This window comes from Coregonus clupeaformis, chromosome 29 (assembly GCF_020615455.1).
Source record: "Coregonus clupeaformis isolate EN_2021a chromosome 29, ASM2061545v1, whole genome shotgun sequence".
Lineage (NCBI taxonomy): Eukaryota > Metazoa > Chordata > Actinopteri > Salmoniformes > Salmonidae > Coregonus > Coregonus clupeaformis.
In genome coordinates this window covers 5,321,239-5,338,061 of record NC_059220.1, presented here as the reverse complement: position 1 = coordinate 5,338,061, position 16,823 = coordinate 5,321,239, and the positions used below count along the sequence as shown (strand labels likewise).

The window sequence follows — 16,823 nt, the reverse complement described above, 5'->3', positions numbered from 1 at the left end:
TACACGATCACCCGGGCTGTACACGTGGATCTACTGACGAACATGGATTCTGATTTATTCCTAATTCAGATGCTTCGTCGCTCGAAGGGGAAAGCCCTTTGAGATCCTGTCCGATCGAGGAACAAATTTCAAGGGAGGAGAGCGAGAGTTACAGGAGGCCTTCGTGACTCTCAACCCACAGCTCCAGGAACAGTTAGACAGTCAGAAGATTCGCTTCGCCTTCAACCCACCAAGTGCACCACACTTTGGAGGATGCTGGGAGAGGGAGATCAGATCCATCAAGACTGCCCTGCAAACCACTCTTGGTGCACAGACCATCTCCGAAGAGGTGCTGAGACTGTCCTAATCGAAATATAAGGGATCTTGAACTCCAAGCCCTTGGGATATGTGTCGTCGGACATTGCGGATCCGGATCCAGTCACTCCTCTCTCTTCTCATGGGTGCGGCCAGACTCGTCACTACCACAGGTGGTCTACCCAGAGTCTGAACTGCTCAGTCGCAAAACATGGAGACACAGCCAGGTTCTAGCCAACCATTTCTGGCACTGCTTCACACGGAACTACATACCTGCACTTCAAGGCCGCCATAAGTGGCACAAGGATAAAGAAGACCTTATAGTTAGGACTGTTGTGATGATCCGTCTGGCCACTCTATCCTAAAGGCCTAATTGGTGGAGTGCTGCAGAGATGGTTGTCCTTCCGGAAGGTTCTCCCATCTCCACAGAGGAACTCTGGAGCTCTGTCAGAGTGACCATCAGGTTTTTGGTCACCTCCCTGACCAAGGCCCTTCTCCCCCGATTGCTCAGTTTGGCCGGGCGGCCAGCTCTAGTAAGAGTCTTGGTGGTTCCAAACTTCTTTAATTTAAGAGTGGGGGCTTCTGGCAAGTTGGAACTTTCAAGTCAGTTATCCCTGGAGCAGACGGGAAAGTGAGGACAGCAGAGATCCAAGTCAAGGACAGAACCTACGTCAGGCCTGCTGCTCGACTCATCCAGCTGCCCGCCCTTCCTCAAGAAGCTACGGACCCTTATCTGGCTTGTCTGTTGAAGCAAATATGTACAACACATTTGGGGGCGGTTGTAAAAAAAACGGCCAGCTCATCTCCTTTCCAAGACCCCAACTTTCTTTTGGTTTTCCTATTGGAATAATGTCACGCCAATCATCATAATTTTATTAGCCAATCAGCAGCCTTTTTCCCGGACTTAGGGTAATAACCAATCAGGCAGGGCCTCAGGCAGGCAGGGCCTTATGCAGTCTGTAGTTTCCATTCTGATGACCAACCTGTTTTTCTCTCCTGCTTATACTACCTCCTTAGAAGAAATTGCTTTTCTTTCTGTTGTTTATTGTGCATGCAGCTAAATGTATGTGCCAAAATCCTGATGTCTTGTTGTTTGGAGCTAAATTGCGTCTGTTGTAAATATGTACCATTTGTGTTAAGCTAGCTTGCGTACTCCCGCTAGCATTAGCATTGTTATCCGGAATGCATGACTATTTAGCATGCTTATTAGCGTTTGTTAGCATTTGTCTGTGGTGCTAGGCTATTTTCGGTTGTAGATCGCTCATGCTTATGTTGTTTTATAATGTGTAGTTATTTCTATAATATAATAATATGCCATTTAGCAGACGTTTTTATCCAAAGCGACTTAGTCATGTGCGCATACATTTTTACGTATGGGTGGTCCCGGGGATCGAACCCACTACCCTGGCGTTACAAGCGCCATGCTCTACCAATTGAGCTACAGAGGACCACATTGCTCTATTGTTCTTTGTGCATCTATCATGTGTTTGGGTCCACATAGCCTGTTTAGTTGTTGACATGCAAATAGGCATATTTTTCCCATACTGTGCTATAGCCTAAGTTCTCCTCTTATCTTTACAGAACCACAATTAGTATCAGAGAGAATGGTGTTGCATGTGTGTGTGGATCTTCATTAAACCTTGAACTGGAACTACTGCTTCCTCGTGTTCTGAACGGACACCCTGTGGTGGTTGCTACCGGCATAAACTCCAGCACCTACGTATTTTTATCCCTTTTTATTGGTCCTTCGAATTCATAAAAACAACCCATATTTATCACAGTGACTCGGTTTTATTAACATGTTGCAACAAAGTAACCAGACTAAATTCTACTTGTTACCTTGTTGAAACGTGACGATTGGAACATCGATACATTGTAACGAGGTACGCACAACTGGAGCATTTCTGTCATACTTTTTGTGATGATAATGCTTTGAAAAAGTGTAACGGTCTAGTAACGTCGATTTGCAGGCAAGGAAAATAGGCTTGAAGAAAGCGAAAGACTCAGGGCGTTGCATGAAGAACATGTTGAAATGTCGTCGGCGGGGGGTAAGAACTAAACCACACCGTTTCATTTTATATTAGCTTTTTGGGATCGTAGCCTACAAGCCTGGTAGGTAATGAAGTAAGTTGACATGTTTTAAAATAATAAATATGTACAAAAATTCTACAAACTTACCCAGAGCAACTCCACTGACTCTCTGGTCGTGTTTTAGGGAGACCGCTACAAAAGTTTCACAACGGTCCGTCCGATTTTGTCTCAAATAAACCCTTCCGAAACATGATGATTAAACTTCTTGTTTGGGGGTGGCGTATCGCTGTTAGCCTACTTTATTACATTCCATTGTCAAACGGTTTGTTCTTGTTCAGTACGCTAAAATGCATTCTACGTCCTGCTGCATCTCCTTTCGGATTTTGAACCGCTCTTCAGGGAGGAAGGGGTGGTGACGCGTTGAACCGCTCTCCAGTCGTACGGATGCAGTCTCTGGTAAAATCTAAATTCGCACGGATTCAGTCATTGGGAGAATCTCTATTAAATTCAAAGGGCTTTATTGGCATTGGAAACATGTTTACATTGCCAAAACCCGTGAAAGAGATAATAAACAAAGTGAAAAAAATCATAAAAAATTAACAGTAAACATTATACTCACAAAAGTTTCAATGGAATAGAGACATTTCAAATGTCAAATTATGGGGGGGAATAATATATGCACTCACTAAATATGTCCCGCACCTCTGTAATGGTGTGTAAATAGGTCCCACCCCTCTGACCTTCTCCTCCAATGGGTTTTGAGAAGGAGGCGAGGAGAGAGTATGCGAGGAGCAACGGCGCACCAGCCCAAGTATCCAAGTATGGACGCCGGCGTCCATATGATATTCAAAAATTCCTCTTCAAGGCCAATGCATCAGTTTAAAACTGTAATTGTTTCTAAATAGCTTTTATGTCAAAAATATATATAAATACACATATTATCCTTTGCAAATAAATGACTAAACATGACAAATAAAAGGCATAGGTTGAAATAAAACGTTAACTTAATTGAACAAAAGTTAATTTAACTTTGGCATGAGAATGTGGTCTGAATTGTATAAGTCTACACACACAAGTGACAGACAGTGACATGAATAGCTGACTGTCACTCCCTTCCCTCGACATTTTGCAGGGTAACGTTTCAACAAGGTAACTGTCACTCCCTTCCCTTGACTTAAAGGAGCAATTAGGGTTAAGTGCCTTGCTCAAGGGCACATCTACAGATTTTTCACCTAGTCGGCTCGGGGATTAGAACCAGCGACGTTTCGGTTACTGGCACAACCTCTTAACCACTAAGCTACCTGCCTCCCCATATGATAATGAGTGGGTCTGGACTCCCTTTCCCTCTGTAGCCTGCGGTTATCAAACAGAACTCATATTATATATCCCAATGTGTGTGTGTAGCCTAATCAACATGTTGACGTTTATAACTATTGTGAGCCAATCAGAATATTGCTTCCCATTGCACGTAGACCACCCCATTCACCTCATATTTCACAATCTTCCGTGTCATCAGGAAGTGGACCTACGCGTTCTCTCCTATGTCTGGCCCGAAGTCAAGATCTCTGCATGTCACACTTCAAAATTAGGAAAAGAGATACTGAAAATGAAAACACCAATGCAAACCCCTGGGGCTGAAAAGAAGGAGTCACACAACAAACTGACAACTGTTACAACGGAACAGTCACACTAGTAAGTACCGTAGCCTAAACCTTCATATTCTGATTCTGTAGTCAGCCTATACCACTGTATTTGCACTTCTTTCAGCGTTGCCATGGCTAACCTCATCCCCAGGCTCAATAGAAGAGAGAGACAGCCTGCTTATGTCATCATAGCCTACCAGTAATTCATCTATGAGAATACAGTTGAAGTCGGAGGGTTTACATACACCTTAGCCAAATACATTTAAACTCAGTTTTTTCACAATCCCTGACATTTAATCCTAGTAAAAATTCCCTGTTTTAGGTCAGTTAGGATCACCACTTTATTTTAAGAATGTGAAATGTCAGAATAATAGTAGAGAGAATGATTTATTTCAGCTTTTATTTCTTTCATCACATTCCCAGTGGGTCAGAAGTTTACATACACTCAATTTGTATTCGGTAGCATTGCCTTTAAATTGTTTAACTTGGGTCAAACTTTTTGGGTAGCTTTCCACAAGATTCCCACAATAAGTTGGGGAATTTTTGCCCATTCCTCCTGACAGAGCTGGTGTAACTGAGTCAGGTTTGTAGGCCTCCTTGCTCGCAAACGCTTTTTCAGTTCTGCCCACACATTTTCTATAGGATTGAGGTCAGGGCTTTGTGATGGCCACTCCAATACCTTGACTTTGTTGTCCTTAAGCCATTTTGCCACAACTTTGGAAGTATGCTTGGGGTCATTGTCCATTTGGAAGACCCATTTGCGACCAAGCTTTAACTTCCTGACTGATGTCTTGAGATGTTGCTTCAATCTATCCACATAATTTTCCTTCCTCATGATGCCATCTATTTTGTGAAGTGCACCAGTCCCTCCTGCAGCAAAGCACCCCCACAGCATGATGCTGACACCCCCGTGCTTCACGGTTAGGATGGTGTTCTTCAGCTTGCAAGCATACCCCTTTTTCCTCCAAACATAACAATGGTCATTATGGCCAAACAGTACTATTTTTGTTTCATCAGACCAGAGTACATTTCTCAAAAAAAATTTTTTACCAAAAAGTACGATCTTTGTCCCCATGTGCAGTTGCAAACCGTAGTCTGTCTTTTTTATGGTGGTTTTGGAGCAATGGCTTCTTCCTTGCTGAGCGGCCTTTCAGGTTATGTCAATATAGGACTTGTTTTACTGTGGCTATAGATACTTTTGTACCTATTTCCTCCAGCATCTTCACAAGGTCCTTTCCTGTTGTTCTGGGATTGATTTGCACTTTTCGCACCAAAGTACGTTCATCTCTAGGAGACAGAACACGTCTCCTTCCTGAGCGGAATGACGGCTGCGTGGTCCCATGGTGTTTATACTTGCGAACTATTGAACGTGGTACCTTCAGGCGTTTGGAAATTGCTCCCAAGGATGAACCAGACTTGTGGAGGTCTACTATTTTTTTTCTGAGGTCTTGGCTGATTTCTTTTGATTTTCCCGTGATGTCAAGCAAAGAGGCACTGAGTTTGAAGGTAGGCCTTGAAATACATCCACAGGTACACCTCCAATTGACTCAAACGGTGTCAATTAGCCTATCAGAAGCTTCTAAAGCCATGACATCATTTTCTGGAATTTTCCAAGCTGTTTAAAGGCACAGTCAACTTAGTGTATGTAAACTTCTGACCCACTGGAATTGTGATACAGTGAATTATAAGTGAAATAATCTGTCTGTCAACAATTGTTGGAAAAATTACTTGTGTCATGCACAAAGTAGATGTCCTAACCGACTTGCCAAAACTATAGTTTGTTAACAAGAAATTTGTGGAGTGGTTGAAAAAAACGAGTTTTAATGACTCCAACCTAACTGTATGTAAACTTCCGACTTCAACTGTAGATGTGTCATGTCTTGTAAATTATAATCCACATCACTAGGCTACCATTGTTTTGGCCTACCATTCCCAACTACATCATCTTGCCCTGATAAAGTCTGAATGAAGGATATATTACGTTTTTGACTTTCTCTGTAAGCCAGAGCGCCAAAAGACACATTTCCATTTTGTGTAGACCTAAATGGACAACGTCGTTGTCTTATCTTTTCTCTGTTAGTTCCCAGGGGCTGTCCAGACTGAATAATGTGACCTTAGTTCTGTATGGTGTACATAGCTGTCATTCTCTGCCCGTTTCCATGGATACATGTTGTCTACTCCCTCTGGTGTAAAAGTCGGCCAGTTCAGGTCTGACCCTATTGATTTGATATGGAGCAAATGATACAATGACTTCTATGATTGTTGCCTCTCAGGAAACAAACAACTGTATACACATATATTGGCCATTACCAGACTTAGGGATGGGTCATCAATGGCGATTTGACAAAAATAAAAAATGCATTAATTCATTCATTCTCAGAAGTCTATAGGACGTTCATGTGGTAGGTACTGTAGCTCATCTGGTAGTTACTGACTACGTCCCAAATGGCACCATATTCCTTATATAGTGGTCTACATTTGACCATGGCCCATTTGACCAGGGCCCAGATGGCTCTGGTCAATAGTTGTGCACTATATAGGGAATAGGGTGCCATTTGGAAAGCAGCCATAATGACGTCATGAAGGGCTGCTTTGTCACCTTCTCCCCCAGGTTATGGAGAGTCCAGTGGGGTCCCCCAGGTTATGGAGAGTCCAGTGGGGTCCCCCAGGTTATGGAGAGTCCAGTGGGGTCCCCCAGGTTATGGAGAGTCCAGTGGGGTCCCCAGGTTATGGAGAGTCCAGTGGGGAGGCCAGGTTATGGAGAGCCCAGTGGGGCAGGGATGACCTTTGGCGCCCTCTACCTGTACCAGTGGGTAAAGACATGCAGCACGAGCAGCCAGGTCTGTCTGAGGGGACATTCCCTGGGCGAGTCTCTGGCTACGTCCCAATTATTTATCCTTCCTCCCAAAGTGTGCATTGGTCTACTTCCCTTCACGGATTTGAAAGAAAATGACGTGTGAGAAATATGGTGGGAACTCCCTCTATCCCATGCCTCCATCAATCCAATGATTTTAGATTTGTGGGAACAAGCTGAAGTAGTGACTTCAGATTGTGTAGACTTCAGGAAAAAGGAGTTTAATGTTTTTTAAGATTTGGTTTCATTCCAGACTCTTTTCCCCCAAATGGAGATGTGTGAACTCTCCATGGAGGGTGGTGACCAATGACGCTGTGAAGATACAGGAGCAAGGTGAGTTACTCCCTCCAGACAGTTCCTACAACAATCCAATATGTTTTTAAATCCATGACAGGGACTTTGGTGAAAGCGTGGAGAATCGGGAAATATAGGGAGAACATCAATGATTCCTCACCCCCTCTCTCTCCTCGCCTCCTTCTCAAAAGCCATTGGATGAGGTCAGAGGTCCCTCCACTCCAACCTTCTCCTCTAATGGGTTTTGAGAAGAAGGAGAGGAGGACAGGAGGAATCAAGGAAATGCCATTGAGATCCTCCCATGCATATTATTATGTCACTGGTGAACAGAAGTCTGTAGCTCCCCCTAGTGGTCAACGGTAAATAAGTATGTAGCGCCCCCTAGTGGTCAACGTTAGACACGTCTGTTGCGCCCCCTAGTGGTCAACATTAGAGAAGTCTGTTGCGCCCCCTAGTGGTCAACATTAGAGAAGTCTGTAGCTTCCCCTAGTGGTCAACATTAGATAAGTCTGTAGCTCCCCCTAGTGGTCGACATTAGATATGTCTGTAGCTCCCCTAGTGGTCAACGTTAGATACGTCTGTAGCTCCCTCTAGTGGTCAACATGAGCAAATGAGCAGACAGTGATATGAGTTTATCAACCTTCACAGTTATCGAAAATCATTGCATGGCTTTCTCAACTAGTCATAATTTTTATATTCAACTGATCTATGGCGCACTCAATTGTTATTTTTCCTGTTGTCTTTACTGTCTGTGACTGGCACCAGTCTGTCTGTCAGGCAGGCAAAACTTTTCACATTGTCATGCCAAACAGTTTGGCCGCGAGGTCAATGATTGAACATAACATTAATAATGGATCTATGACAGAAATGTTTGTCATGACATGTTTCCATGTTTGGCTTGACAGCGAAGGAGTTGGAAAGAGCAAGAGATCATCATCTGTTGGATAGAGTACAAGCAGATCCGGAAACCAGGCTATGCTGTTGATGGTGCGATTCTGGTGGCTCCGTACATCAACATGGAGGAGGAAGTAGCCAGCCCATCCCCTCAGCATGGTGAGGCGTCTCTGTCTGTCTCCCTCCCTCCTCTATCCATCTCACCCCGGTCACGTCTCTACTTTAGGACTAGTTAAGCTCAAAACATTTCTGAACTGATATCCATTGTTCCCCTTTTCCAGATGTATCGGCATGTTCCAGGTTTCGAGAGCGTTCTTCATAACATCATGCAGAGAAACAACAGGGTGTAAAGATAGTACTGGCTGTGTGACCATTAGAACATAGATCGATGCTAGGAGTATCGATGCTAGGAGTATCGATGCTAGGAGTATCGATGCTAGGAGTATCAATGCTAGGAGTATCGATGCTAGGAGTATCTCTGCGGCCTAAATGGCACTCTATTCCCTATATAGTGCACTACTTTTGACCAGAGCCGATAAAAGCTAGTGCGCTATATAGTGAATAGGGTGCCATTTGGGACTCCGCCGTACTCTAGTAGCTAGAAACCACTGACCTTGGGTTATTTGTTTTGTTTTATGCAGTTTGAAGACTTTGGCCAACCCGTGTCCTGCACGCTGAAGATGACAAATGTGGTGCCTTTTCACATGCTGATCTTGTAGAAGTTAAGAACATTTGTGATTTAGGGAAAGTTGTGAGGTTCTTAAATCCAACCTACACATGAATGTGTGTACTTTTACTGTGCAGTAGTCTCCCGAGTGGCGCAGTGGTCTAAGGCACTGCATCGCAGTGCTAGCTGTGCCACTAGAGATCCTGTTTCGAATCCAGGCTCTGTCGTAGCCGGCCGTGACCGGGAGACCCATGGGGCAGCGCACAATTGGCCCAGCGTCGACCAGGGTAGGGGAGGGAATGGCCGGCAGGGATGTAGCTCAGTTGGTAGAGCATGGCGTTTGCAACGCCAGGGTTGTGGGTTCGATTCCCAGGGGGGGCCAGTATGAAAAGAAATAATAATAATAATAATGTATGCACTCACTAACTGTAAATCGCTCTGGATAAGAGCGTCTGCTAAATGACTCAAATGTACAATGAGCTAGAATGTGTGTACTTTTACTGTGCAGTAGTACAATGAGATAGAATGTGTGTTTCTTCCCAGCTGTACCAGATTGCACTTCAAGCCCACAGACAATGGAACATAGAACATATAGTCCCCTACAGTGAATACTTAGAATACTCCAATGGAACATAGAGCATATAGTCCCCTACAGTGAATACTTAGAATACTCCAATGGAACATAGAGCATATAGTCCCCTACAGTGAATACTTAGAATACTCCAATGGAACATAGAGCATATAGTCCCCTACAGTGAATACTTAGAATACTCCAATGGAACATAGAGCATATAGTCCCCTACAGTGAATACTTAGAATACTCCAATGGAACATAGAGCATATAGTCCCCTACAGTGAATACTCCAATGGTACATAGAGCATATAGTCCCCTACAGTGAATACTCCAATGGAACATAGAGCATATAGTCCCCTACAGTGAATACTTAGGATACTCCAAGTTAAAAACAAATACAGTATTGATTTTTTAAAATGTTGGACATATGGTCTCCTGTAGCTCAGTTGGTCGAGCGTGGCGCTTGCAACGCCAGGGATGTGGGTTCGATTCCCACGGGGGGGCGAGTATGAAAAATGTATGCACTCACTAACTGTAAGTCGCTCTGGATAAGAGCGTCTGCTAAAATGTAAAATATAAGACTGTAAGAACACCAGCAAATCATCTCCAAGTGATTTTAGTTTTGGAAATCTGTTCAAAAGTATTTGCAAGCATAAAAAAGAGCTATGCGATCGTATACAAATTTAACCGAGGTTTGAAATGATTACGTTTTAGTCAAATATTAATGTCTGTCTGGGCTTCTTGCGGTCAATTTGCAGTCTACAAATGATTTATAATTATGTTTCGGCCCCCTGACCATCCGCTCAAGAAAAAAATGTAATAATGGTCCCGCGGCTGAATCTAGTTGATGATCCCTGCTATAGATAGTCCGGTGGCTAAGCATAACATTTTAGGGGGAAGAGCGTCCTACTGTACCAACAGGAAGGAACATGGTCTGTTCATTGTCATGTCTTATGTCCTCACTGGAACTTTCATGGGGGTGTGTCCATGTTTGAGTCAGATTTTGTATTGCACTAGTCTTTCTCATACTTGTCAGTATTCATAATATTACTATTAAAAGTTAATAACATTAAAAAGACATCAGATCAGAGACGATTAGATTTATTTTTAAGTAACAATACTGAATATTAGAGAATTAAGCGTCATAATAAACTTTCTTGATAAATTCACTTTCAAGTACAGTTTGAGCCAGTTCTGTTCAGAATGGACCACTCACTGGCAACTGAAAGACAGGGTAAGACTTCGGTAGCAACAGTGTAGCACCTTGTATTTAGAAGATGGATTCAGAAAAATAGAACATTGTTAGTTGATGCGGAAAGTATGTAACAGACTGTTATTTTGCATCAGTTAAGTAGTCAACTGCCTTACATAAAGAGCCCAGTTTATTGAGTTAAAAGGGGCAATCTGGGATTGGTATTTAGATTTTTTGACTTGCTTTACATCATTGTAAACAAACACGGTAAAGGGTTAAAACGTTTCGATCTCATGGATGGCATGGCATCCACAGTTCCGTGTATACATTTGCGGGGTGACCACTTTGTTGTCTGAATCCCAGATTTTCCCTTTAAATAACATCAGGCAGTCTGGGGTGATGTTTTCCCTTGGTACAGATCAAGGATCAGCTTCCCCATCTCCCAATCCTAACCTTAACCATTAAATGGGGGGAAATGCTAAACTGACTAGATCAGCATCTAGGGGGAAACTTCACCCTGGCCACACCACAACAGGCAGCCTCACTTCTCCCTCAGCACCCTGGCTGTCTTGTCGAGGGCCTCGCGTGGCTCATTGGGGGGTGGGATCTTCAGGTCTGTAGGCTCCACCCCCCACACCTCCGTGGCGTAGTCGGTGATGGTGCGGTCGCTAGAGAACTTTCCGGATGCAGCGATGTTCTTGATCACCATCTTGGTCCACTCCCTCGGGTTCTATTAGAAAAAACAACAACATGATAATATAAACTCAGTAAAAAAATAAACGTCCTCTCACTGTCAACTGTGTTTATTTTCAGCAAACTTAACATGTGTAAATATTTGTATGAACACAACAAGATTCAACAACAGACAAACTGAACAAGTTCCACAGACATGTGACTAACAGAAATTGAATAATGTGTCCCTGAACAAAGAGGGGGTCAAAATCTAAAGTAACAGTCAGTATCTGGTGTGGCCAACCAGCTGCATTAAGTATTGCAGTGCATCTCCTCCTCATGGACTGCACCAGATTTGCCTGTTCTTGCTATGAGATGTTACCCCACTCTTCCACCAAGGCACCTGCAAGTTTCCGGACATTTCTGTGGGGAATGGCCCTAGCCCTCACCCTCTGATCCAACAGGTCCCAGACGTGCTCAATGGGATTGAGATCCAGGCTCTTCGCTGGCCATGGCAGAACACTGACATTCCTGTCTTGCAGGAAATCACGCACAGAACGAGCAGTATGGCTGGTGGCATTGTGATGCTGGAGGGTCATGTCAGGATGAGCCTGCAGGAAGGGTACCACATGAGGGAGGAGGATGTCTTCCCTGTAACGCACAGCGTTGAGATTGCCTGCAATGACAACAAGCTCAGTCCGATGATGCTGTGACACACCGCCCCAGACCATGACGGACCCTCCACCTCCAAATTGATCCCGCTCCAGAGTACAGGCCTCGGTGTAACGCTCATTCCTTCGACGATAAATGCGAATCCGACCATCACCCCTGGTGAGACAAAACCGCGACTCGTCAGTGAAGAGCACTTTTTGCCAGTCCTGTCTGGTCCAGCGACGGTGGGTTTGTGCCCATAGGCGTTGTTGCCGGTGATGTCTGGTGAGGACCTGCCTTACAACAGGCCTACAAGCCCTCAGTCCAGCCTCTCTCAGCCTATTGCGGACAGTCAGCACTGATGGAGGGATTGTGCGTTCCTGGTGTAACTCGGGCAGTTGTTGTTGCCATCCTGTACCTGTCCCGCAGGTGTGATGTTCAGATGTACCGATCCTGTGCAGGTGTTGTTACACGTGGTCTGCCACTGCGAGGACGATCAGCTGTCCGTCCTGTCTCCCTGTAGCGCTGTCTTAGGCGTCTCACAGTACGGACATAGCAATTTATTGGCCACATCCGCAGTCCTCATGCCTCCTTGCAGCATGCCTAAGGCACGTTCACGCAGATGAGCAGGGACCCTGGGCATCTTCCTTTTGGTGTTTTTCAGAGTCAGTAGAAAGGCCTCTTTAGTGTCCTAAGTTTTCATAACTGTGACCTTAATTGCCTACCGTCTGTAAGCTGTTAGTGTCTTAATGACCGTTCTACAGGTGCATGTTAATTAATTGTTTATGGTTCATTGAACAAGCATGGGAAACAGTGTTTAAACCCTTTACAATAAAAGATCTGTGAAGTTATTTTGATTTTTACGAATTATCTTTGAAAGACAGGGTCCTGAGAAGGAGACGTTTCTTTTTTTGCTGAGTTTATATTGTGCCACTTTCCTTGTACATTTTGGTCATTCAGCAGAAGCTGTTATCCAGAGAAATGTAACGTCAGTGCATTCAGCTAAGACAACCACGTCAGTCATTGCAAGTAAACCTTCATTATATAATGATGACACTTAGACACTTTGGTCCAATAGGACTGGCAGTACAGTGAGCGCATACATGTTTAGGGTAGCATGTGATCCCTGTGGGAATTGAACCCACAACTTTGGTACTGCTAACACCACTGTCGTACCTACTGTTGTGCCACAAAGGACAACCATAGAATGGTAATTGTGGCCAGACTTATCTTTTATGCTGTATGATCCGTATCCACGTTATTAGCGAGAGGTACACGGGGGATAATGATGATTACCTGATATAGTTGTTATTAGCGAGAGGTACACGGGGGATAATGATGATTACCTGATATAGTTGTTATTAGCTAGAGGTACACGGGGGATAATGATGATTACCTGATATAGTTGTTATTAGCTAGAGGTACACGGGGGATAATGATGATTACCTGATATAGTTGTTATTAGCTAGAGGTACACGGGGGATAATGATGATTACCTGATATAGTTGTTATTAGCTAGAGGTACATGGGGGATAATGATGATTACCTGATATAGTTGTTATTAGCGAGAGGTACACGGGGGATAATGATGATTACCTGATATAGTTGTTATTAGCTAGAGGTGCATGGGGGATAATGATGATTACCTGATATAGTTGTTATTAGCTAGAGGTACATGGGGGATAATGATTACCTGATATAGTTGTTATTAGCTAGAGGTGCATGGGGGATAATGATGATTACCTGATATAGTTGTTATTAGCTAGAGGTGCATGGGGGATAATGATGATTACCTGATTTAGTTGTTATTAGCTAGAGGTGCATGGGGGATAATGATGATTCCCTGATATAGTTGTTATTAGCTAGAGGTGCATGGGGGATAATGATGATTACCTGATATAGTTGTTATTAGCTAGAGGTGCATGGGGGATAATGATGATTACCTGATTTAGTTGTTATTAGCTAGAGGTGCATGGGGGATAATGATGATTACCTGATATAGTTGTTATTAGCTAGAGGTACATGGGGGATAATGATGATTACCTGATATAGTTGTTATTAGCTAGAGGTACATGGGGGATAATGATTACCTGATATAGTTGTTATTAGCTAGAGGTACACGGGGGATAATGATGATTACCTGATATAGTTGTTATTAGCTAGAGGTGCATGGGGGATAATGATGATTACCTGATATAGTTGTTATTAGCTAGAGGTGCATGGGGGATAATGATGATTACCTGATTTAGTTGTTATTAGCTAGAGGTGCATGGGGGATAATGATGATTACCTGATATAGTTGTTATTAGCTAGAGGTACATGGGGGATAATGATGATTACCTGATATAGTTGTTATTAGCTAGAGGTACATGGGGGATAATGATGATTACCTGATTTAGTTGTTATTAGCTAGAGGTACATGGGGGATAATGATGATTCCCTGATATAGTTGTTATTAGCGAGAGGTACACGGGGGATAATGATGATTACCTGATATAGTTGTTATTAGCGAGAGGTACACGGGGGATAATGATGATTACCTGATATAGTTGTTATTAGCTAGAGGTACACGGGGGATAATGATGATTACCTGATATAGTTGTTATTCGCTAGAGGTACACGGGTGATAATGATGATTACCTGATACAGTTGGCTGACTTTCTCCTGGCTCTTTATGTAGTCCTCATAGTCTGCAAACACCTTGAATCTGAAGAAACAGACAGTCAATGCCAAGACTTAGGAAGGACAGGAGGGACCACAGCAGCCAACAGTACTGTAGCCATACAAATCACATTTCCAGAACGGAACATTCCCATTCAAATCATAATGTTCTGCGAAGTGTGTTGCAGTCAACGTTCCAGTCAAATTGACGTGAGCGGCGTTCCTTGACCCTTCTGGTAATTGTATTCCCGCATCCCAAATGGCACCCTATTCCCTATACAGTACACTACTTATGAACAGGGCCTATAGGTATGAAGGTAGTGCACTATCTAGGGAACAGGGTGCCATTTGGGGTTGAGCCGCTACCCACCGGTCATGGTTGAAGAGCATGTTGGTGACGTCTTTGAAGAGGTCTGGTTGTTTGGGGCTGAAGAATCCACCGTTGATCTGATCAATGACCTGCTTCAGTTCTGGAATCTTCTTATAATACGTCATGGCGTCGTAGCTTAGAGAGAATAGAGTAGCAACGTTTCTCACAACAGACATCATAGTCACCTCTCTAAATGACAGGTTTACAACAGAGCAACTTCCCGTTCAACCAAAATTGGTAAACAATGTGTTAATGTTTGACGTACTCAATAAAATCGTACATTTTGTCAAGTTTCTGATCGAGTTTAGCGTCACCCAACTTTATGGCATTGTTGATGTGACGTTCCATTAAGTAGATCCCATAGACAGAATAGTATTAGATATCTTTGGGAAAACAAACCCTACCCTCTATGTCCCTCTCTGTGTGTTACCCCTCTATGTCCCTCTCTCTGTGTGTTACCCCTCTATGTCCCTCTCTGTGTGTTACCCCTCTATGTCCCTCTCTCTGTGTGTTACCCCTCTATGTCCCTCTCTCTGTGTGTTTCCCCTCTATGTCCCTCTCTCTGTGTGTTACCCTCTATGTCCCTCTCTGTGTGTTACCCCTCTATGTCCCTCTCTCTGTGTGTTACCCCTATGTCCCCTCTCTGTGTGTTACCCCTCTATGTCCCTCTCTCTTGTGTGTTACCCCTCTATGTCCCTCTCTCTGTGTGTTACCCTCTATGTCCCTCTCTGTGTGTTACCCCTCTATGTCCCCCTCTCTGTGTGTTACCCTCTATGTCCCTCTCTCTGTGTGTTACCCCTCTATGTCCCTCTCTGTGTGTTACCCCTCTATGTCCCTCTCTCTGCGTGTTACCCCTCTATGTCCCTCTCTGTGTGTTACTCCTCTATGTCCCTCTCTCTGTGTGTTACCCCTCTATGTCCCTCTCTCTGTGTGTTACCCCTCTATGTCCCTCTCTCTGTGTGTTACCCCTCTATGTCCCTCTCTGTGTGTTACCCCTCTATGTCCATCTCTCTGTGTGTTACCCCTCTATGTCCATCTCTTGTGTGTTACCCCGCTATGTCCCTCTCTCTGTGTGTTACCCCTCTATGTCCCTCTCTGTGTGTTTCCCCTCTATGTCCCTCTCTCTGTGTGTTACCCCTCTATGTCCCTCTCTGTGTGTTACCCCTCTATGTCCCTCTCTCTGTGTGTTACCCCTATGTCCCTCTCTCTGTGTGTTACCCCTCTATGTCCCTCTCTCTGTGTGTTACCCCTCTATGTCCCTCTCTCTGTGTGTTACCCCTCTATGTCCCTCTCTGTGTGTTACCCCTCTATGTCCCCCTCTCTGTGTGTTACCCTCTATGTCCCTCTCTCTGTGTGTTACCCCTCTATGTCCCTCTCTGTGTGTTACCCCTCTATGTCCCTCTCTCTGCGTGTTACCCCTCTATGTCCCTCTCTGTGTGTTACTCCTCTATGTCCCTCTCTCTGTGTGTTACCCCTCTATGTCCCCTCTCTCTGTGTGTTACCCCTCTATGTCCCTCTCTCTGTGTGTGTTACCCTCTATGTCCCTCTCTCTCTGTGTGTTACCCTCTATGTCCCTCTCTGTGTGTTACCCCTCTATGTCCATCTCTCTGTGTGTTACCCCTCTATGTCCATCTCTCTGTGTGTTACCGCTATGTCCCTCTCTCTCTGTGTGTTACCCCGCTATGTCCCTCTCTGTGTGTTACCCTCTATGTCCCTCTGTGTTACCCCTCTATGTCCCTCTCTCTCTGTGTGTTACCCCTCTATGTCCCTCTCTCTGTGTGTTACCCCTCTATGTCCCTCTCTCTCTGTGTGTTACCCTCTATGTCCCTCTCTCTCTGTGTGTTACCCCTCTATGTCCCTCTCTCGTGTGTTACCCCTCTATGTCCATCTCTCTGTGTGTTACCCCTCTATGTCCATCTCTCTGTGTGTTACCCCTCTATGTCACCCCTCTGTCCCTCTCTGTGTGTTACCCCTCTATGTCCCTCTCTGTGTGTTACCCTCTATGTCCCTCTCTCTCTCTGTGTGT

General features: G+C 44.3%; 2 protein-coding genes and 1 long non-coding RNA gene across 6 annotated transcripts in view; 1 reads left to right on the top strand and 2 right to left on the bottom strand.

The window, feature by feature from the left end:
• Positions 1-2,729, bottom strand: part of LOC121544579 (ninein) — a 73,826-nt gene extending 71,097 nt beyond the window's left edge. For all 4 annotated transcript variants that reach the window (XM_041854536.2, XM_041854539.2, XM_041854537.2 and 1 more), the window contains exon 1: positions 2,473-2,729. The gene's annotated coding sequence lies outside the window, so the exon portion shown is untranslated. The remainder of the gene's footprint in view (positions 1-2,472) is intronic.
• Positions 2,730-3,613: 884 nt separating this feature from the next.
• Positions 3,614-8,163, top strand: LOC121544265. The gene is made up of 3 exons (XR_005996075.1): positions 3,614-4,017; positions 7,076-7,155; positions 8,022-8,163. It is a non-coding gene; the product is annotated as an uncharacterized LOC121544265 (long non-coding RNA).
• Positions 8,164-10,336: 2,173 nt separating this feature from the next.
• The window catches only part of LOC121544578 (glycogen phosphorylase, liver form), a 35,467-nt gene continuing 28,980 nt past the window's right edge, over positions 10,337-16,823 (bottom strand). Inside the window, exons 18-20 of the mRNA XM_041854535.1 lie at positions 14,798-14,932; positions 14,407-14,473; positions 10,337-11,173 (exon numbers count right to left, since the gene is read on the bottom strand). Coding sequence (XP_041710469.1) covers positions 10,985-11,173; positions 14,407-14,473; positions 14,798-14,932 — 391 coding nt within the window. The 3' untranslated portion in view covers positions 10,337-10,984. The remainder of the gene's footprint in view (positions 11,174-14,406; positions 14,474-14,797; positions 14,933-16,823) is intronic.